Source organism: Hordeum vulgare, chromosome 5H, assembly GCF_904849725.1.
Source record: "Hordeum vulgare subsp. vulgare chromosome 5H, MorexV3_pseudomolecules_assembly, whole genome shotgun sequence".
Classification (NCBI taxonomy): Eukaryota; Viridiplantae; Streptophyta; class Magnoliopsida; order Poales; family Poaceae; genus Hordeum; species Hordeum vulgare.
The window spans coordinates 265,646,088-265,668,924 of NC_058522.1; the positions used below are offsets into that span (position 1 = coordinate 265,646,088).

General features: G+C 41.3%; 2 protein-coding genes across 5 annotated transcripts; one reads left to right on the forward strand and one right to left on the reverse strand.

Moving 5' to 3' along the window:
- The first annotated feature begins 6,275 nt into the window (after positions 1–6,275).
- Positions 6,276–13,162, forward strand: LOC123398845 (serine/threonine-protein kinase STY46-like). Of its 4 annotated transcripts, none has more exons than XM_045093292.1 (16): positions 6,276–6,750; positions 7,455–7,569; positions 8,171–8,247; positions 8,935–8,973; positions 9,460–9,532; positions 9,827–9,937; positions 10,566–10,616; positions 10,735–10,871; positions 10,956–11,063; positions 11,230–11,303; positions 11,506–11,681; positions 11,894–11,989; positions 12,231–12,311; positions 12,407–12,457; positions 12,541–12,681; positions 12,769–13,162. In XM_045093292.1, exons 1-16 carry the CDS (start codon positions 6,515–6,517, stop codon positions 12,841–12,843), a joined length of 1,641 nt encoding a protein of 546 aa, XP_044949227.1. In that variant the 5' UTR covers positions 6,276–6,514; the 3' UTR covers positions 12,844–13,162. The 4 variants fall into 4 exon arrangements, with proteins under 4 accessions (XP_044949227.1, XP_044949229.1, XP_044949228.1 ...); XM_045093293.1 differs by having other exon boundaries at positions 6,281–6,750; positions 12,787–13,162; XM_045093294.1 differs by lacking the exon at positions 8,935–8,973 and having other exon boundaries at positions 6,278–6,750.
- A 334-nt stretch (positions 13,163–13,496) lies between these two features.
- LOC123398846 (cytochrome b-c1 complex subunit 6-1, mitochondrial-like) lies at positions 13,497–16,157 on the reverse strand. The gene is made up of 4 exons (XM_045093296.1): positions 15,969–16,157; positions 14,731–14,815; positions 13,844–13,933; positions 13,497–13,754 (listed from the first exon to the last, which is right to left on the reverse strand). Coding segments are annotated over exons 1-4 (210 nt in total). The 5' UTR covers positions 15,971–16,157; the 3' UTR covers positions 13,497–13,721.
- Between the last annotated feature and the right edge of the window lie 6,680 nt (positions 16,158–22,837).

A 22,837-nucleotide genomic window follows, 5' to 3' on the forward strand; every position in this document is an offset into this window, starting at 1 on the left:
CAAGATCCCGTGACTCACACTTGAGTCACATTGCTTGCAAGGCTTGTGTGTGATGTTCAATTACCGAGTGGGCCCCGAGATACCTCTCCGTCACACGGAGTGACAAATCCCAGTCTATATCCATGCTAACTCAATGGATACCTTCGGAGATACCTGCAGAGCACCTTTATAGTCACCCGGTTATGTTGTGATGTTTGATACACACAAGGTATTCCTCCGGTGGCAGTACGTTACATGATCTCATGGCCATAGGAATGAATACTTGACACGCAGAAAACAATAGCAACAAAATAACACGATCACATGCTACGTTTATAATTGGGGTCTTTTCCATCACATGATTCTCCTAATGATGTGATCCCATTATCAAGTGACAACACTTGTCTATGGTCAGGAAACCTTGACCATCTTTGATCAACGAGCTAGTCAACTAGAGGCTTACTAGAGACAGTGTTTTGTCTATGTATCCACACATGTATTTGAGTTTCCAATCAATACAATTATAGCATGGATAATAAACGATTATCACGAACAAAGAAATATAATAATAAATAATTTATTATTTCCTCTAGGGAATATTTCCAACAGGCACTCCCCGTTAGCACACGATATAATTATTGTTGATCCCATGCTAGTCGAGGTCGGAGCCTCCCCGCCTTATGGTTTTACCTTGGCAGCGTAGTCCGGGTGAATCCGGGCTTCGCGGAGGTAAAGTGGGTGTGTGATGATTCTGAGTGTCCACTTCTAAAATGTCATACGCGGAATTAGTCGTAGTGACTATTGAAAACCGCGGGCCATGGGTAAAGAGTACACCCTCTGCAGAGTCTAAACTATTCGAGTAGCCGTGTCCCTGGTCAAGGACGTTGTTTGACAAGTCAAGCGTCGGTCCTAGAGTCGGCCTTCGGAGTATACGTGTTATTAATAATATTGGATATGGTGAACCATATGATGATGCGGGACATTATCATATCGTGTAATATTACTCTGGACTAACCATTATGATTCTCTTGCTGGATATCCTTGGGACGGTTCTACCTCCGGGATATTCAATATTTTATTCTTATCAGCCCTTTATGTGGTGTCGCTGAGACGCCCGACTGTGGCATTGTTTTTATTATTCTTATAAGCCCTTTATGTGGTGTCGCTGAGACGCCCGATTGTGGCATTGTTTTGTATTATTCTTATAAGCCCTTTATGTGGTGTCGCTGAGACGCCCAACTGCGGCACGTTGTTTTATTTTATCCATGCCCTTACAGTGGTGTCGCAGAGACGCCCGTTCGAGGCTTATTATTTATTTCATTTATGTTATGCCCTGTGTGCGGTGTCGCTCAGACGCCCGATAGTGGCTTCCTTTTATTTTATTTCCTGTTGCGGATATCTCGGGAGGACTACCGCCTGATTTATCCTCTGACTTATCTATTTTATGCACTTATAATATGAATATAACTTGATCCTAACCATGCATAATAAAATCAACTACATGCATTTCATCATTTGTGCAAATTGTTTGCGAGTAGTTCTCGGAGTACTCACTGGCTTGTTGTTGTGGCCAGATATGGATGAAGGAGACCTCATGGATGAGGAGTTCGATAGCGAGTCCGATGTCTTGAGGAGTCCGAGTCAGTCTTGCGATCCTGGAGTTCGTCGCTGTTTTATTCCATCACTTCCGCCACCTTGAATAAATTGTTGAGCTTCACTCTGAGGCTTAACACGTAGTAGTACTCGTCATGTCACATTACTGTCATGTGACGTGCCCACTTTATTTTTCGCGAGCAGTAGAGTCACCCTAAGACCACTGTAACATTTCCATCTATCCTAAGACTTGGATGGGTTGTAATCATTTGTAGAGCGACCCCCGCTCTACTTGTAATATATTGAGCACTACTGGTTTTCTGCATCAAGTTGAGTCTGACAGTGGGAAATATTTTCTTCAGTGTGGACACAAATGGCTGAATTCCAATTAAATCTTTTATTTGGAAACCGGTCGTGACAATATCCCTGGTGATAATGGGATGTTGTATTGATCAACTTGACGTATGTTTTGGTGATCAACTTGCGGGTTCCGTGACCTTGGGAATCTATGCATAGGGGTTGGCACACATTTTCGCCTTGACTCTCTGGTAGAAACTTTGGGGCACTCTTTCAAGTTCTTTGTGTTGGATTGAACATGATGAATCTGAAATTGTGTGATTCATATCGTATAATCAAGCCCACAGGTACTTGTGGTGACACTGGAGTATCTAGGTGACATTAGGGTTTTGGTTGATGTGTGTCTTAAGTTGTTATTTTAGTACAAACTCTAGGGCTATTCGTGACACTTATAGGGATAGCTCATAAGATTGATTTGAAAAAGATAACTTTGAGGTAGTTTCGTACCCTACAATAATTTCTTTGTTAGTTCTCCGCTATTTGTGACTTTGGAGTGAACTCTTTGTCGCACGAGAGGTATTTACATATGATTCAACTATGTTAGTATTGTTGAGAGAACTTGCGCTAGTGAAAGTATGAACCCTAAGCCTTGTTTCTAAGCATTGTGATATCGTTTGTGCCCACTTTTATCATTAGTTACCTTGCTGTTTTTTTATTTTCAGATTACAACAACCTATATCTACCATCCATATTGCACTTGTATCACCATCTCTTCGCTGAACTAGTGCACCTATACAATTTACCATTGTATTGGTTGTGTTGGGGACACAAGAGACTCTTTTTTATTTAGTTGCAGGGTTGTTTGAGAGAGACCATCTTCATCCTGCACCTCCCACAAATTGATAAATCTTAGGTCATCCACTTGAGGGAAATTTGCTATTGTCCTACAAAACTCTGCACTTGGAGGCCCAACACGAGTCTACAAGAAGAAGGTTGCGTAGTAGACATCAGTGCTCGTGACTTATACTTACGCGATGAGGCCGGAGTCATGCCATGGTTATATGATAAAATTAGTAGGGAATAACATTCTTTAAGGATTGTATATTTTGAAGATGAATGATTATGTTGTTTATGTTTATGGATATTATTACGTTGATATCAATTAGTTCATCATTTCTCAAAATCATACCTAAAAGAGATTACATGTTGGGTAGCATGTCGCATAAAAATTAATATGTTTTTATCATACACTATCTATGCATATATTGTAGTATCAATATCTTCAATATGATGCATAATTTCAGGGGGAGCATAATTCTTCTTCGACTTATCTCTCATGGATTGTTTGCATTACATTAGGTTACCCTTCACCTATCTTTCGATGTTCTCTGTTTTGTCAACAATCATCTGAAAAGGGGCAAATTGTTCATGCATTGAGTTGCCCCATTGTGTTTTGGAGATTGTTTTTAGGCATGGCCTGATTTGTTTGATAGTGCACACAGAGATAAATAGTCCAGGCAAGCCCGAGGAGAATACTGTGTTAAAATGTGGAGTTCAAATTTAACCGAAGATTATATGTGTTGTAGAGAAGGATGAACTACATTCTGATAATACATGTAAGCAAAAATGTTGTATCGAAGGAGTTGAGCCCCTTAAATTCATTGCTCACGTGAAGCAATATTCATTCGGATCGTCTGAAGAAAAGTGACCGGAGTCGAGGGGAGTAAAGGCAAACTGAATATGTCGCATTCTTTTGGTTGTTCTTCTTCTCTTATTTTGAGTCATAGGACCACCATATTATTAAAAGGGGTATATGTTCTCGAAGCTTAGGTCTGCTGTGATGCTTAGCTGAATCCTATGAAAGACTGTGAAAAATCTCTTTGTGTTCCGAAAGTTCACTTGCCAGCTAGAGACGATGTTCTTTTGTGGTGCGGGAGATACCTTTTTGATCGAGGAGTTAGCATTTCTTGCACCACATTAATTTCACCATTGTGCTCAAAATCCGGCCGTTGGAAATGTGTCTTTTGGCCATTGGTTGTTCGGCATGTCCAAATTGGTCTTTTCCCATAAGGAAAGGCTACGGCTAAAAATAGTCACATCGCACCAACGTTGTTTGTTGGCTGTTGTGCTTAAGATTTCTGATAAGATTGATTGAGCATCCCCTCCGGAGAGATTTCATTTTAAGATTCATCGAGATAAAACCAAGAATCAAAACTTAGATAGTGGTTGAGCATCACAGTAGATCTGAGTTAGAGTTCATGTACCTGTTACTCTTGAGAGTTGCACACTCTAGACGGATAGGTGTCGACTTGAGTGAGGAAGAGTAATTGTCCTTGCTAAGTCTCCAACAACCAAGAGTCATTGTGGTTCACGGATAAGTCTCTCGAAGGTTTGGAGATCACCGACAAGTATCTACCATGAGTGAAATTTACCGGAGTCTGACCAGCTTCAAATTGAAGGAGAGCATGCCGGAGAGATGTTTGCTCGTGTGTTCAATCACAAGTCCCTCCAACCAGGTGTGGCTCTTTTGTAGAAGAGTGAACTGGTCTATCAAATCAAATGTCGCCATCGAGCACCATTGCCCCGTTTTCTCAACTCATTTTATGCCTATGTTTTGCGACAATTAACTTAATCATGTTCACGTCATTATCTTGCTATACCATTTGATCCGTGTATCGTGTCAAGATATTCTTCGTTCATCTCTTTCAATTCTACTTCCCTGCCATGATTGCATATTTGTGTTTGCAATACTTAAGAATGTATGTCTCTATGCTCGTATGATTTTCATCGAGTGATTACTTTGTCATTCGGTTGAGTTTTATGTTTTCTTCGGCCTTGCGTCTGCTTTTCACATCTTTCCTTATCATTTTACCATGTTAGGTAATGTGTTGTATCGTTGTGCCACAATTATCTATGCAAATGCAATCAACTACTGTATGAAAATAATTATCACTCAGTTCTTTGAAAATCTTTTTGAGTACCCCATCTAAGTTAACCTTCGCTTGTGTTGTATCAGTTTATCTTCAGTGATCCATTTGTCTACTTATCTGTGTTGCTGTGAATGGAATTTAATAAAAGTTTCGCAAGAATTTTTGAATCTCCCATTCACCCTCCTCTGGTCGATATATTGCCGGTCCTTACAAAGGTGCAATCTACAATGCAAATACCTCCAACACTTGTAGGGTCATGTGCTCAAAGCATAGTTGCATTAGCGACATCTGCTATGCCCTTTAGTTTGTTTGTCTAGATCGTCTGAACTTCGTTTGATCGTCTCCCATTTTGCTGCAAAACTTGTATATTTTGCTCACGGATCAACACTCTAGGTCCAACAAGGGCATGAGACGTCGTGCTGTTTGAACTTATGTATACTACTATTATGCACCGTAAGTTTTTATCTGATGTGTTCTATTGTTTTTGTGTGATGTGGTGTTCTTATGTGATGTGTTGTTTTGTGTTTGTATGATGTGAAGTGTTGCAAATTGGTTGTAAAGCCACCACATTTTAAAGGGACGAACAAGACAACTACTTGCACACAGTCAAAAGTTATGTGTTACATGTGCTCATTTGTAAATCACAAATGCAGTCAACCAAACAACAAACCCTATACGGCCAATCAACACGAGTAAATGTTGAATTTTTGTCAGCATTTTCTTAAACAGGCCCAACTAATAAAACAAGGGAAAAGTTTACGTTCAGCCGACGGATCGCACGCGAGCGATCCGCCGGCTCCTCTGTACGAGCGTGTTTCTTTCCTGTAACTTTACCTGTGTTGTAAAATTTTCGTCCGCAAGAATACACACGTTGCAAAACATAAAAACGAAGAAAACGCCAAAACATGCGGAAAGAAAAAGCTGCAACAAAGCGATTGTTTCAGAAACTCGAGCGTTGTTTCAGTAATATTACCGGATGCCCAGCCGCAGCGCGCGGGAAGAAAAAAACTGCAACAAAGCGATTGTTTGAGAAACTCAAGCATTGTTTCAGGAATTACCGGGTGCCTAGCTGAAACGCGCGCGGAGAAAAAAACTGCAACAAAGCAATTGTTTCAGGAATTACCGGATACCCAGCCGAAGCGCGCGCAAAGAAAAAAAAACTGCAACAAAGCAATTGTTTCAGAAACTCGAGCATCGTTTCAGTAATTAGGCCAAAGCCCCGCGTGCGGATCGGATGAATGAGATCGGCTAAATGCACAAAATCAAACGGCTGTGAAGGTGACAGATCATTGAAAATAATCCGTCGATGGAAGCGTAGGGTTGCCCATAAAACAAACAAACAAACATGCAAAATTCCAAAAATAATGTAAACAACCAAACAGCCCATGAGTGAAGCCGGACGTACGGAGGGTGGGGCATTTCGTCGCCACGGAAAGACCATTTCAACCCTGGTATGGCATCAAATTTACTTCCCCACACCTCGCGCCTACTCACTCGAGCCATCATCGTCTTCCTCTTCTTTCTCCCCCTCCCCCACTCCTATCCTTCTCCCTTAAGTGCTCCAACTACCCAGTAGTGCCCACCAACCCGCGAACCTTCTAGAACACGCCGTCGGTTGAGCGGGACGGAACCCTAGATGAGCGCCGGAGCTTGGAGGGGACGGACGATGCGCGCCGGTTGACCCGCTCGGGCGGCGGCGGAGGGTTTGCGGGGGGATGGCAGTGGCAGCTGAGGGTGGGGGCGTGGAGGAGGGCGTGGGGGAGAGCTCTTCTCCTCCGCGTAGCGCGCCGCCCGCGCCTGCCGTGTCGGGCGGGAGCGGCGGAGGCGGGGGAGCCCCCCGCGACATCTGCACCCAGGTGTTCGAGCGGCTCGTCGCCGACGGCAACGAGGAGGCGGCAGGCCCCGACTTCCGCGTCCAGCTCGAGGCCCATTTCGCGCGGCTTCCATTCAGGTGATCGGTTAGCTCTGCCAATGTCACTCGGTAGCGCAGTTCAGATGGTTTTGGGCTTCTCTGTTAGGTCTCGTGATGGTTAATGGCTAGTATCGTGCTAGCATATAAAAACTGCTGCCCCGGTGACACTCGAGCTTCCAGTGTTCACTTGTGTTTCATTCGCTGGGAGTGTTGTGGTGTTGGACTTGTCTACGGAATTGAACCGACTCAGTATTTTTTTGCTCGGGGAATCGATCTGTTTACATTTTATCTACAGTAATGTCGAGTTGGACAATCAGCAGTCTTACTATGCTCACTCGATTTTGAACTGGCCTCCTCTGGGCTTAAGCTAAGCTTCGAGGTAAATCAAGTGAATATTACTGCATTCAGATCCTTATCTTCCAGAAAGGAGTTCTTGTTCTGGACGCTTGCCCTTTACTTGGCTGCTGGTCTGTTATGCTTCTGGTTATGTGGTATTTTATGTTCGTATAGAATGGATGAATTGTTGGTTAAATTCTTGTGTTATTCTCGTATTCACCATTTGCAAATCCTCTTCTCTGTGGGAGTTGTTCCCTTTTTTATACCACCACCTCATATCAGGAAATGAAGCTGTTGAGGTCATTATTTAGGATTCAGTATTCCTAGGCCAGTTAATTATTTCTTCTTTGTCTTTTGTACACTCATAGGGCTAATATTGGTTCATCTTTGTTTTTGTCATTCTGTAGCTATCAACTTGATATCAATGTCGACAAATCAGCAGATGTCTTGGTCCATCAGAAGGTCTTGGCGGAAGCAAAGGATCCTCTGAGGCGCCCTGCTTTCCGCGTCCGTTTCTTGAGGGTAAAGCTCTTATGTTGGTTGGATTTTCTACAAGCAACTAATTAGTGTTACGTGACAACTGTACCTTCCTTTATTGGCTAGTGGATGCTTGTTGGATTCTAGCTAGTAGTTACATATGATTCTTCTGGAGAAACACTCCCTCGGTGTTATTGTTTGGCTAATTTTAGTTGGAATGAAATGGTGATGCCATTATCACTGGCCCTATGTCTCCGCCTGCCCCTGATAGTAGAAATTTTGTATCAGATGAATATTGGTACATAAGCGACTTAAGCTGTCATACCATAATACATGATAGTTAATTATTGTGGTGCAAATTGTCATAGGACAGGTGACTTGTGAAGCTTGATACATGCTATATTGTTGATGTGAAGCACGTTTGTTTGGCTAATACAGTGCCTTAGTTGAGTGTGCATATAATTATTTTGATATCTCATGATTTAGATGGAATGATTGTCAACAGAGAAGGTTCCTTAGCTTCTATATTTCTACCCATTTCTCTCTCTCTCTTATACATGTTTGTCCTGTCCATTACTGATTGTTTACCTTTAGTATCATCAATATAAATTGAAGTTGTGGAATTTACTCTCAACTTTGGTTAAAGGTTGAAGACATGGATTCAGCATATGGCTCTGATGCATCTGACGAAGGGGCTGATGATGGTGATGATCTCTCTGTAAGGTACTCATGCACCGTTATCTGACGCTTTAGTTTTTGAGGAGCCCCAAGCTGAATGTAATATGTGTTTCATTGCTATTTCTCATTTTTCACAAGTCATAACTAATAAAAAGATATCTTCTGTCGTCTTCACTATAGATGTGGTTCTTCTTTACACTGTTTGTAGATCTTAGGATAGCTTTGCATTCATGGACAATTGGTGAAATAACCTACAGTTGAGTTAGAATTATATACATCAAGAACCAGAAAATTAGCTGGACATGAAGGAAAAATATGGGGAAACGTACAACACATTATATAATAAAATGTTGCTCTGGTTTCTGTAAAAGGGTTCAAATTGCACTCTTGCATCTGTTAGTTCGAATAAACACATCATTTTACTTCTTTTGCGTGCAAAAGGAGCTTTATAAATATACATTCTTTACAAAAAAGGGAGTACAAATAAAAATAAAAACTCTGGTATGACATTAAATTCATGTGGTCAAGCATTGGCATAATGGCCTTCCTACCACGTAATTGTAGCCTTCCTTATATGTTTGTATCCTAAGGCTTGTGATTTGCAACCCTTGATGTATCTCCTCCGTTTCTGACTAGGCACTTCTTATCTTATTTTCTTCTAAATCCTTTACACCATACAGTCCTGAGATGAACTTCCTCAAACTAACATACACCTTCCTCCAAGTTTACCAGGTTGTTTTACACGCTTCAGATAGTGCAGCTGTGTGTAAGGTATCTGATCACATTCTACCAAAGGAAATATTTGCCTACATATGTCTGTGTTAATCAGAACTCAAAAGTGCCAAGTATTTGGAAAAAGGGAGGACGAAAGGAGTACTAATGTTATCCACACTATAGCTATCCCACTTTCTGTTGTACACTTGAATCGCACAGACTAAATACTTCAGCGTTTCTGTAGACAAGCAATAGCGGTGTCAGAACAGGAACCAGTGGGGGGCCAACCTCTCTAAATTCTTTCAAATTGATGTACTTTGATGCAAATAAGACAAAATGTTAGTTGTGTACAGAATTTACCCTCAGGTTGGATGTGCTACCATTACTTTAGGTAAGTGCAAGTTAATGAAAAATTGAACTCATGCATTTGCACCTGCATAAACACTACTAGATGCCCATGTACACAAATGTGCGCCTTTCTCCAAATAATTCTGTTTATATCTAGAATTTTACGAATATACTTTTCTTGGCTCTCTTTCACAGGCAGGACACACCTTACACACACATTCATGAGATAGTTTTCTCCACAATTGACAAGCCAAAGCTCCTTAGTCAGGTCAGCTATCTTTGATGCCTTTCAACTTGAAGTCATAATACATCTTTAGACTTTCCTGCCTTGCAGTATTTTTCATCAATGCTGTACAAAGTATCTAGTTTTTTCATGCATGCTGTTTTTAAGTCTAATTTGACATGCCTGCTTAATTAGTATTTGTACTTGTACTCTAGGAATCTTAGTGAAGGACAACATTTCTGCATTTAACCATGTATTTGACTATACATGCTAATAATTTCTTTGGGAAGGGTTTATCCTTTTAACCCCAGTATCCATTCTAACTAACTGTTCTGCCAGCTGTCTGCCTTGCTATCAGACATTGGACTGAACATCAGGGAAGCACATGTTTTCTCTACCGTAGATGGCTATTCTCTTGATGTTTTTGTTGTTGATGGTTGGCCCATTGAGGTAATCTTAGGTTCTTATCATCGTATCATGTCATTTGTTGAATGCAAAGTTTTTTAACTGATTATTAGAGCGTTTCTGCTGGTCTTTTTTTTTTACAAAATAAATGATGATCGCTACATTTTGATATTGCTGCAAGAATCAAATGGATGTGATTATAGTCCACCTTAAGATGAAGTTAATGCTGCTACATATAAAAACGTACAGTCTTGACTTGAGCGAGGGTATAGCAAATACAAGTGCACAGTTTAAACTGATATCGTACAGCTTTTATTTTGAAGAGTTAATTGTACCGACATGTAATCTAGTCTCAGAAGTTATGTAAGCTTCTTTTTGAAGCACCAACCAGAATGAAACATACAGCTTTGCGAGTCACAAACTGCAGCACAGCCCAGTTGTATTTCCAATAACAATTTTATTGAGGCCTGCCTTGGCATTCTGATGGAAACAACATTACTATGATACCATGCTGTTGCATCCCCCCTCACTCATGGTGCAGTGACCAGATAATATATGTCTATTAATACTACAGGGCATATTCCAATAAATTAGCTAAGGTGTTATGATTCTATTTATGTGCGGATTACATCTTTATTTTACTATGATACCGACTTTGCTATGGTATGATCAGGACACCGATGGTTTACATAAGGCGCTTGAAGCATCTGTTTTAAGGAATGAGGTAGATTTTCGATCATCCAAAAATAGACGGAAGTTTGCAGGCAGATGATTTTAATTTTGTTTTTGCTAGTTATTGATGCATGAAGCAATATACTTAACTGGTTCCTTCTGCGTGACAGGGTTCATGGTCTGGTTCATCTCACTCCTCAGCTGCAGAAAGAACACTGCCATTCCAGGTAAAAGGTGGGGAATGGGAAATTGACAAACGGCTTCTGAAGATGGGAGAGATGATTGCTTCTGGTTCTTGTGGAGACTTGTGAGTGAATTGCATTCTATCGAGTTACTGAGGCTCTGTATTCAGTACTGCTTTCATCTTAAGATCTCTTGTGCTTATGTGAAGGTTTCATGGGACTTACTTCGGCGAGGATGTTGCTGTTAAAGTTCTAAAAGCCGAGCATTTGAATAATAATGTTTGGAATGAGTTTACACAAGAAGTATATATTCTAAGGTATTGACATTTTAGGAGCATATGTAAGATCGCCATGCTTATATGATATCCTCAATATATCTCGTTATATGTAGGAATGAGCACATCAGTACTCTCAATTAAGCATACATGAATTGTGTTGTCGTCCCTTGCAAGTACCAAAACCTAAATTACTTCACCCTTTCAGGGAAGTTCATCATACAAATGTTGTGCGATTCATTGGTGCATGCACAAAACCACCAAAATTTTGCATAATTACAGGTGAGCTTTATGGTAGCATCCTCTGGATCTGATATGAACATTATTATGAATTGATTGTTATACAGAAAATTATATCTGAAAATGTTGGCTACATATAACTTACAGATTCAAGAAATTATGCTTGCTAGATGAGGAGGATGTATTTTTTGTCTTTGCTTAACTGGTCTGTTTGTTACTCAACAGTTATTTTCATGCTATACAGAATACATGTCTGGAGGAAGTCTGTATGATTATGTGCACAAGCAGCGTAATGTCGTTGATCTCCCTACTCTGCTGAAGTTTGCATGTGATGTATGTCGAGGGATGTGTTATTTGCATCAGAGGGGTATTATCCACAGAGACTTAAAGACAGCAAACCTTCTAATGGACAAAGATCATGTACGTAGCATATAACTTTTTAATTCATCATGAGTATAGAGAGAAAACAATACCACAAAAAAGATAAGCAGAGAATGTGGAGGCTATTGGTGCACATTGTGTTTATCTAGGTGCTCCTATCTGTCGTTAGAGCTTTGGGTCATGCATTGCATGTTGTATTTATAATACCAAGACTATTCTAACTGATGATTGTTTGTGCTGTCCTTTTCTAGGTTGTTAAGGTAGCAGATTTTGGTGTAGCTCGGTTCCAGGATCAAGGTGGTATCATGACGGCTGAAACTGGAACATACAGATGGATGGCGCCTGAGGTATGATGATCTACTCAAACCAACCTAAGTTATAAACCAGGTTCAAAATGGGCCTGTGATTTCGTTTTTTCAAGTCCCGTCTGGAATTGGTAGTATAGACTGCTGATATCAAACATGTCATGCCTCTCAAGTCACTAACTCGGATTAATTTATTGTATCAATGATCTGAGTATTAATTCAATTGTCTACGGTCTATCATATTTACATTGCTACCTCCACACTCACAGCATTGCATGTGTAGGTTATAAATCATCAACCCTATGATAACAAAGCAGATGTATTTAGTTTCGCTATTGTGCTTTGGGAACTCCTCACGTCCAAGGTATGCAATTTATACGACTGGTTAGAGTTCTTACTACACAAATAGTTAATTAATCATTGCAGTTGTTAATTTTTCCTTTTCCAATTTGTTTCCAGATCCCATATGATACCATGACACCTCTGCAAGCAGCTGTAGGTGTGAGGCAGGTAGGTAATATTGTAGATTTTGTACGTAATATGCTCATTGTGAGAAATGTGCTCAGTATCCGAACACTTGACTGTCATACTAGGGGCTGCGCCCAGTGCTGCCAGAAAAGACACATCCCAAGCTATTAGATCTGCTGCAGAGATGTTGGGAGACCATCCCATCGAATCGGCCTGCTTTCCCAGATATATTAACTGAACTAGAGGGTCTTCTGGCAGGAGTTCAGGTACGTGCAGAATCACTATTGCCTGTATTTTGAGAAAGATACCCCGTACCAGATATAAAAACAGGAAGTAAAGAACCGTAACAGTAGAGTGTTCTCCTTCTACAGGGAACTTCAGGTGAATCGAGCGAACAACCGAAGGATATCTCGGCCTCGACAGACTGACCCTCTGCACATACCTGACATTTTTCTCGTTCTCCCGTTGGCCCAATTACTAGGATCCGGAACACTGATGTTGAGGAATGTAGCATATCATTTTTGGTTTTGGTTTACTTTTTGTTATGTACAATTTGAACAGTCATCTTTGGGCCTAATGTTTTTTTTTCAGGCTGTGTTTCACTGTTACTACAAAGAAAATCGAATTATCTGTTCAGTATACTGGTCATAGCTTTGGTATGTAAACATGTGCCCTAGATTATACTGCTTTGGCCAGTTCTTTTCTGGTGAATACAGCCAAATGTGGAAATCATGGTTCATCTTCTCAGATGTAAAGTGCTATTGAGTTCCATGGGATGTACGCCAAAGAGGATTTAAAACATGGCAATCATCTAACCAAAAAAGCATATCTCAAGGTTTCACAAATGTGTCTCAAGGTTACTGAATCTGCAAAAATTATGAAATATGGATTGAAGTAAAGCAGAAATGCCTTCATCCATTCAAGTACAAGCAAAATAAAAGTAGTTGTTCCATCTGCCAAAATAATTGTGTTTACTTGTTTTGATGCAAAAATTATGAAAGATGGATTGAAGTAAAAGCGTATCTCAAGGTTTCACAAATGTGTCAAGGTTACTGAATCTGCAAAAATTATGAAAGATGGATTGAAGTAAAGCAGAAATGCCTTCATCCATTCAAGTACAAGCAAAATAAAAGTAGTTGTTCCATCTGCCAAAATAATTGTGTTTACTTGTTTTGACAAGTTTTAGCAACAAATAGGAGATAGAACAAAGCTCCTTGTTACAGGTTCAGCACAACCAGAATTCAGGATGACAGTGGGTTGATTTATTGTATTTGGGGTCCGGGCCAACCAGCATCATTCCAGTCCATCATTTGAGCTTCTCAAAGAGCTTCGGTGCCACCTGCAAGCCCATGTTCAAAGTATTAATCGCCATAAGGACACTCCATGAACGATGGTTTGAACTAGTCGACATGTACAAGTTGTACTTACACATTTGTCAACGCATGACCAGTAGTCAAAGAACTGTCCGGTGCAGTGCTTCTGCCCAGTTTCATCATTCTCGACTCTCTTCACACATCTCTGCACAAGAATGCAAGCTTGACAAGTAAATCACGTGTTCCCTCAGGAGTCGAGACCTGATCCCACCTGACTAGGATGAGCATAAATAATAGTCCACCTGATCCATATCTGTTAATACCTCTGTTTCTAAATATAAGACGTTTTGGCAGCTTAAATTGAACTAGCAAAACGTCTTATATTAGGAACAGAGGGTGCATCATGCAACTCCAGCAGGATGTTTGTTCATCCATGCCATATGGTACAGGGCTAGGCACAAAGCTGAGTTATCCAATAAATCCAACAAGATACAAAATGTAACAGTAATCTTCGCCAGTTTCTAGTAGAACAGGACTAACTGTGAAACTTCAAGTGTGCACCATGGAAGTGTTTATAGCAAAACAAAACCTTCTTTATCCAGTCACATGATAGTACAAATATCTAGGTGCTTGCATTAGATGAGTTGATTCACTCTTACATAGTACTGTAGGTGCTTGCATTAAACAAGGTGATTCACTCTTACTTGGGTGCTTGATGATGTGGCTATATCCTAAGCACTCATCTAAAAGAATTTTGCATCCTGCAGGCCATTAGGGCCATGTATTCAAAAACAATTTGTACAAAATATAGCCAAGTGCAACATCTTTCTAGAAGTTAGTCCGTGAGTGAATTTTGTTTGGGTGTAAACATCCTAAATAGGTCAGCTGACTTGAGGTCCTAGCTTGTTTAGCAAGCAATTTACAAGAAATGACTAGCTACCACTCATTTTCCTGATTCACTGTAATAGTTTGTCCTGTGGTTATGAGAAATCTGTCACTCACCTCATAGTCATACAATGATTTTACACATTGCGGCTTGCAGCGTTCCTCAAGGAAATTCTTTGGGTCAACAGGTTCATTGTCCGCCCTGCCATGAAACAAAACATGTTTACAAAACTCAAACGCTGGAAGGTAAACTTTGCTGTTATCAAGCATTACAAGAATAACGGAAGCAATGATCTTTCTCGTATAGAGAATTATTTAATAACGAATTACTCATTGGACACAGATAGAACAGTAACGATCAATCATTGCGAGATTATTGAAATTTGAAGATAAGCAGGCAGCAAGTTGTTTAAAAGTTCTCAAGATTGTTTTCCCCTTCTCTCTCAAATATAACAAAGAGATCAAACGTTTCTCCATTCAAACGAGCAAAACATTCTATGTATAGCACATCCAGATTCATATATTGGGAGTTCAATCAAGTATTATTTGCAACATTGTCCCACCATGGCCACAGACAGGATCGACTCCCTTAAGATTCAGAACACATACATTATTTGCATCAAATAACTTGGGTTTAATGTCACATGTCAATGAAATGCAACCAGTGCTGGGGCCATTGATTGCAGATTGAAACAAATTATTTGCATCACAATGAACAAACAAAAAATCCTACTTCCACCATGATTAATGGTGTATGCACACTTCGGGTAAACCTCATTTCACCTATAGATTTGAAGCCATTGCATCATAACCCAAGAACAAATACATGAGCAACTTTAGAAGCATACTCTTAGGATCCCAACTAATGACATGTATAATGAAAACAACTAATACCACAGAAAAAACATTTAATTTGTGTTATTGCCTAGATAAACGCACCCATTCATCAAATTTCCAATCGGCTGATGAGATCATCACTATGTTGTTCAAGGTGGAAAAAATTCGGCTGGCTAAAAATTGTGGGATTAAGTCGCGCTGTGTTCCAAAAATAATAAACATGCTCTCTTGCCTTCCAACATATAGTGATTCGCCATGCTTCTTATGCCCCGCTAGATTACAAATTCGTTTCGGATGCAAAAATCAGGTATAATTACGCGAATTGCGTTACCACACTTCAACCTAATACGTATTAGAAAGCAGATCTAAATCCCCGCGAAAAAAACCAAAAAAACAGAAAGAAGATCTAACACTGCGCCCAACATATGCACCAGATCAAGAAACGATCAAAGTTCATAGACTGAACGAACGGTAAAAAGATCTTTGGAGAAAAAGAGAGCAAGAAAGGAAAAACATACATGGTAGCTGCAAGATCTCTAGAGAGATTTCTTATGGCGTCCTGCGCCGAAGAATGTCAAAGAACGGATCGAAGTGATGAGAGACTAGGGTTTCGTTCGAGTCGATGCGGAGAAGACGAGGAATGGAGGGGAAGAGACAGCTCGGCCTATGGGCTTTGTTCCGCTTCCGGCCTAGTCGCGTTTCTTACTGCTCCCTCCCTTTTCCGAGAGAGAAAGAAAATGATAATAACCGGGCTCATATCCTTTTCCTCCCTTTTCCGAGAGAGAAAGAAAATGATAATAACCAGGCTCATATCATTTTCCGAGAGAGAAAAAAGTGATAATAACCCAGCCTCATTTAAATCATTTGAAATAGCAGATTATCTGAAATTTGCGTGGTGCAATATGCTCATGTGGGTGATGCCCGTGCAAATTTAGGTGAAGTTTGAGTGTTCGAGGAGCTCGTGGCAAAAAAAATATAAACATAAATTTTGGATGTATGAGAAACTTTTGAAAATAACATTGTTAAAACTTAAGTTTGTCCTTTTGTGACGATCTTTTTTAATGTCTAAACACTTCAAAATTTTGCATAAAACAACACACATTTGAGCATCTAACACCATATTTTTTTTTTCAGATTTTAAGTGTTTTTTTTGTTTTTTATTTCACTGTTCATCAGGTGTAGATGAGTCCATGCATTGAACGGGATTATCAATCATTGGTACATTGTTTTTAAAAGAAGAAGAAAATTAGTGGTACATGTGGTAATGATCACTTCAATGCCTCTCTTTTTAGTGACTAGTTAAGTGCTCGTGCATTGTAACAAACATATGTATTCTAATGGTTTTCAACACACAAACGTTGCTCCCTTCCTTCCACCTCTCTTGCTCCTCATCGCCATCGAAGAAGACAAACATGGACGTCGAGTGTGAAAGGACGTGGATGTCGCCTCTGGGTGAATAGACGTTTTAAAATAATTACATTTTAAGCTTGAACAAATACGGAGAAAAAACTAGCGTTTAATTTATAAAGCACAAAATGTAAAACAACTAGGCTCACCTATGTGCACCAACAACTTACGGTAGAGAAGGTAAACAACTAAGCGATAGCAAGATATATAACTTGAAACAATATGGCTATCACAAAGCAAAATGCATAAGTGAAGGGTCCGGGTAAAAGATAACCGAGGCAAGCGGAGATGATGAAGTATCCCCAAGTTCACACCCATGCGGATGCTAATCTCTGTTTGGAGCGATGTGGAGGCACAATGCTCCCCAAAAAGCCACCAGGGTCACCTTAATCTCATATGCCCTCACATAGTGCAAGATGTCGTGATTCCACTAAGGGACCCTTGAGGGCGGTCATCAAAACCGTACAAATGGCAATCATTGGGGCGGGGGGGGGGGGGGGGTCACCGAACCCGTACAAATTGCTCGGGGCAATCTCCACAACCTAATTGGAGACCCCGATGCTTGTCCGGAGCTTTACACCATGATGATTGAGCTCTAAGGCACCACCAACCGTCTAGGGCTCCAAAGCACCCAAGGGGCACAAGCTCTAGGGTGCACAAACACCCAAGAGTAATAAACTTCTCAAACTTCACTTCCATGTATCACCTTGAAAACTTAGATCTATGCACCAAATGCAATGGGAAGGGCACACATAGTGCCCAAGTCCTTCTCTCCCAAATCCCACCACCACAACTAATGATATGGAGGAAAAATGAGAGGAAGAACGAAGAAGAGAACACAAAGAAATCCAAGATCTAGATCCAAGGGGTTCCCCTCACAAAGAGGAGGAAGTGATTGGTGGAAATATGGATCTAGATCTCTTCTCTCTTTTCCCTCAAGTACTAGCAAGAATCATCGGAGGGATTGAGATTTAGCAAGCTTGAAGAAGGCCAAAAATGGGGGGCAAACACGAGCTCAAAATATAAGAACCATTGGGTAAGAAGACCCCCTTAAATAGGCCCTCCCAAATCTAAAAGTTATGCTCATAGCCCGCACATAAGCGGTACTACCGCTCCGGAGAATGATACTACCGCTCAAACGGTAGTACCCACGGAGTAGAGCAATGTCGAGGATCCATGAGGTGGTAGTGCCGCCGGAGCGGTACTACCACTCGCCCTAGCGATACTACCACTAGGGTTACACCTCATGGGCATATGGAGGTAGGGCACGCAAGTGGAGTGCGAGAGTAGTGCAAGAGCGGTACTATCACGCACCCAGTGCCACCCTACTACCGCTGAGAGTGCGACAAAATCAGAAGCAACTGGATAAGCAGAAGTGAAGCGGTAGTGAGCGGGGTACTACCGCTTATAAGCCCGCAAATGCTCACCTTGATTCCTTGAAAACCATCGCTGACTTCATGAAGGAAGGAGATAAAAGCGCAAAGGCTAAATCCAAGCATGATACGTCATCAATGTATCTATAATTTTTTATTGTTCCATACTATTAACTATTATATTACCAACCTTGGATACTTTATATACATTTATTTGATGTTTTATATCATTTTTGGGAACTAACCTATTAACCAAGTGCGCAGTGCCAGTTGTTCTTTTCTGCGTGTTTTTGGATTTTCAGGAAGTCAGTACCAAACGAAGTCCAAATGCAACAAAACTTTTTGATGATTTTTTCTGTACAACAATAAGATCTAGAAGCTTCAAAGGGATACCGAAGGCCGCACAGGGTGGCCCTAAGCCAACAAGACACACCTAGGGGGGTGGTCATGCCCTCATGGTTTGGGACCACCTCCCTCGGCCTCCTCACCTATTTCCACTCCTATAAATTCTAACATGCTAGGAAACACTAGAGAGCCACCCGAAACACTTTTTCCATCGCCGCAAGTCTATGTTCCACCGTGATCCCATCTCTAGCCCTGTTCTGGTGCCCTGTCGAATGGGGGATCAATCACAGAGGGCCACTACATCAACCTTGCTGCTCCCATGGCGATGTGCGAGTATTTTACCACAAACCTATGGGTCCGTAGTTAGTGCCTATATAGCTATCTCTTTCTCTATGTTCTTCAATGCCAAGATCACCGCGATTCCTGCGGTGATCTATCTTATGTAACCATATTTGAGGTGTGTTCGTTGGGATCTGATGAATTGTGGGTTTATGTTCAGATTATTCATGTAAGTATATTAAATCTTTGCTAGTTATATATATGCACGGTTATGATAGCTTTGTATTTGTCTCTGATCTATCGGTTTGGTTTGGCCAACTAGATGTGCATTGTAATGGTTCAATCTTCCGGTGCTCAATCCCAATGGCAGAAGGGGCATGACACGTATTTGTATTGCTGCCATTAAGGATAAAAATATGGTGTTTATTCATATTAGTTGAGTTTACTTTGTCTACATCATGTCATCTTGCTTCAAGCATTACTCTGTTTTACTTAATACTCTAGATCCATGCTGGATAGCGATCAATAGGTGGAGTAATAGTAGTAGATGCAGGCAAGAGTCGCTACTTGCTTATGAATGTGATGCCTATATATATGATCATTGTCGTGAATAAATGTTGCATAACTATGCGCTTTTGTATCAATTGCCCAACAATAGTTTGTTTACCCATCGTATGCTTTCTTCGAGAAAGAAGCCTCTAGCGAAAACTATGCCCCCAGGCCTTCGCAAATATTATTAAAGCACAAAATATATTCCTGCCTTTTATTTATTGTTATTTTATTTTGTATTTATTTTATATATCTATCACTACTTATCGCTTGCAAGTAACAAGTTCAAGGGGATTGCCAACCCTCTCTCCCGCGTTGGATGCAAGTGTGTGCTCTTTTGTGTGTAGGCGCTGAAGACGGTAACTTGCGTGAATCGATAACCTTGGTTCTCACTGAGGGGGATACTTATCTCTAATGTGCTGCATCTGCCCTCCTCTTCGGGGAAAATCCCAACACAATTTACAAGTAGCAAAGTGCGAAGCCAAAGAAGCTAACTTGAGCCACGTTGAGGCTGAGAACAGTCCTCTCACCAAGCAAGATGTGTAGAAGAAGGAGTTGGCCTCTACCTCCAAAGCAAGCCAATCAAAGAAGTTTTAACCTTCAAGTACAACAACACCTCGAAGAAAATCTACCACCAAGAGAGCCAAGAAGGCATCATCTAATTCTTCCAATGACTCATCCAACAAAGAAGACGTTGGTGATGAAAAATTACAGTATGATAAGTTGGCGATTCTTGATAAGCCAGCTCAAAGTCCTTATCAAGTGAAGGTTTTGACATCTCCACGCATATCTCCAAGACATGCTCTCGACCCATACACAAATAAACCTTCTAGTTCTGCTCTATCGAAGTGTTGGGGAACATTGCATGGGAAACAAAAAAATCCTGCACACACGAAGACCTATCATGGTGATGATCATCTATGAGAGGGAGATAGGATCCACATACCCTTGTAGATCGCTAAGCGGGAAGCATTAAGAAACGCGGTTGATGTAGTGGAACGTCTTCGCGATCCAAATCGCCGCCGTCCCACGATCCATCCCGATCTAGCGCCGAACGGACGACACCTCCGCGTTCAGCACACGTACAACTCAATGACGATCTCCGCCTTCTTGATCCAGCAAGAGAGACGAAGAGGTAGATGAATTCTCTGGTAGCACGACGGCGTGGCAGTGATGCTGGTGAAGATACTCCGGCAGGGCGTCGTCGTGCCGTACCGATCTAGCTACAAGGTGCCACGAAGTAGTGAAGGGAGAGAAGGCTGCACAAAGGCTTGAGGTGCAAAAACCCTCTCAAACATCCACTATATATAGGAGGAACCAAGGGGAGGGTGGCTTGCCTCCTACTCCAAGGAGGAGGCTTCGGCCGAGGCAAGGAGGGAGGAGTCCTCCTCCAATTCGGTTTGGTGGAGGACTCCTTCCCAACTTGTCCACCTCCTTCCTTCTCTTTTTTTCTCCTTTTCCTTCTTTATTTTTGCCTTGGCCGAAAAAGGCTTATTGGACCGGCCTCACCAGCCCACTAAGGGCTGGTGCGCCACCCATGGAACTATTAGGTCCTCTCCCGGGTGGGTGGCCCCTCCTGGAAAAAACCCCGGAACCCATTCGCCACTCCCGGTACTTTACCGGTGATGCCCGAAATCTTTCCGTAAGCCAAATGCAACAATCATATATATAAATCTTCGTTTTCGGACCATTCCAGAGACACTCGTGACGTCCGAGATCTCATCTAGTACTCTGAACAACATTCATTTACCAACATCAATAATTCAACTATACCGAAAACGTCACTGAACCTTAAGTGTGCAGACCCTGCAGGTTCGAGAACTATGTAGACTTGACCGAGACACTCTCCGGTCAATATCCAATAGCGGGACCTGGACGTCCATATTGGATCCTACATATTCTACGAAGATATTATTGGTTGACCTCTATGTCAAGGATTCACACAATCCCGTATATCATTCCCTTTGTCCTTCGGTATATTACTTGCCCGAGATTCGATCGTCGGTATCACCATACCTATTTCAATCTCGTTACCGGCAAGTCTATTTACTCGTTTCGTAATACAAGATCCCGTGGCTAACTCTTTAGTCACATTGCTTGCAGGGCTTGTTCATGATGTTGTATTACCGAGTGGGCCCCGAGATACCTCTCCATCACACGGAGTGACAAATTCCAGTCTTGATCCAAGCTAACTCAACGGACACCTTCGGAGATGCCTGTAGAGCACCTTTATAGTCACCCAATAACGTTGCGACGTTTGATACACACAAGGCATTTCTCCGGTGTCAGTGAGTTACATGATCTCATGGTCATAGGAATGTATACTTGACATGCAGAAAACAATAGCAACAAAATGACACGATCATATGCTACGTTTATAGTTTGGGTCTTGTCCATCACATCATTCTCCTAATGATGTGATCCTGTCATCAAGTGACAATACTTGTCTATGGCTAGAAAACCTTAACCATCCTTGACCAACATGCTACTAGGGACATTGTTTTGTCTATATATCCACACATTCATTTATGTTTCCATTCGATACAATTATAGCATGGATAATAAACGATTATCTTGAAACATGAAATATAATAATAACTATTTTATTATTGCCTCTAGGGCATATTTCCAATAGTCTCCCACTTGCACTAGAGTCAATAATCTAGCTTCACATCTCTATGTGATTTACAATGTAATGAATCTAACACCCATATGGTTCTGGTGTTGATCATGCTTTGCTCGTGGAAGAGGTTTAGTCAGCGGATCTGCAACATTCAGATTCGTAAGCACTTTGCAAATATTTATGTCCTCCTCCTTGATGTAATCGCGGATGGCATTGAAGCGTTGCTTTATGTGTCTGGTCCTCTTGTGAAATCTTGGTTCCTTGGCTAGAGCAATGGCACCAGTGTTGTCACAGAACAAATTGATTGGGTCTAGTGCACTTGGCACTACTCCAAGATCTGACATGAACTGCTTCATCCAGACACCCTCCTTAGCCGCCTTTGAGGCAACTATGTACTTTGCTTCGCCTGTAGAATCAGCTACGACGCTTTGCTTGGAATTGCACCACCTTACCGCACCCCCGTTAATAATAAATACGTATCCGGTTTGAGGCTTAGAGTCATCCGGATCAGTGTCAAAGCTTGCATCGACGTAACCCTTTACGACGAGCTCTTTGTCACCTCCATAAACGAGAAACATTTCCTTAGTGCTTTTCAGGTACTTCAGAATATTCTTGACCACTGCCCAGTGTTCCACTCCTGGATCACTTTGAAACCAGCCTACCATACTTATGGCCAGGCTGACATCTGGTCTTGTGCACAACATTGCTTACATGATAGACCCTATGGCTGAAGCATAGGGGATGACACTCATCTTTTCTCTATCTTATGCAGTTACTGGACATTGAGTCTTACTCAACTTTATACCTTGTA

Bases quoted from the DNA above. Each gene is read 5' to 3' on its own strand.
- LOC123398845 (XM_045093292.1), top strand. From the start codon at position 6,515: ATGGCAGTGGCAGCTGAGGGTGGGGGCGTGGAGGAGGGCGTGGGGGAG. The intron at 6,751-7,454 runs GTGATCGGTTAG...GTCATTCTGTAG, and splicing joins TTCGCGCGGCTTCCATTCAG to CTATCAACTTGATATCAATG. The intron at 11,682-11,893 runs GTACGTAGCATA...GTCCTTTTCTAG, and splicing joins TTCTAATGGACAAAGATCAT to GTTGTTAAGGTAGCAGATTT.
- LOC123398846 (XM_045093296.1), bottom strand. The intron at 13,934-14,730 runs GTGAGTGACAGA...ATTCTTGTGCAG, and splicing joins AATCATTGTATGACTATGAG to AGATGTGTGAAGAGAGTCGA. The intron at 13,755-13,843 runs GTAAGTACAACT...ATGGGCTTGCAG, and splicing joins GGTCATGCGTTGACAAATGT to GTGGCACCGAAGCTCTTTGA.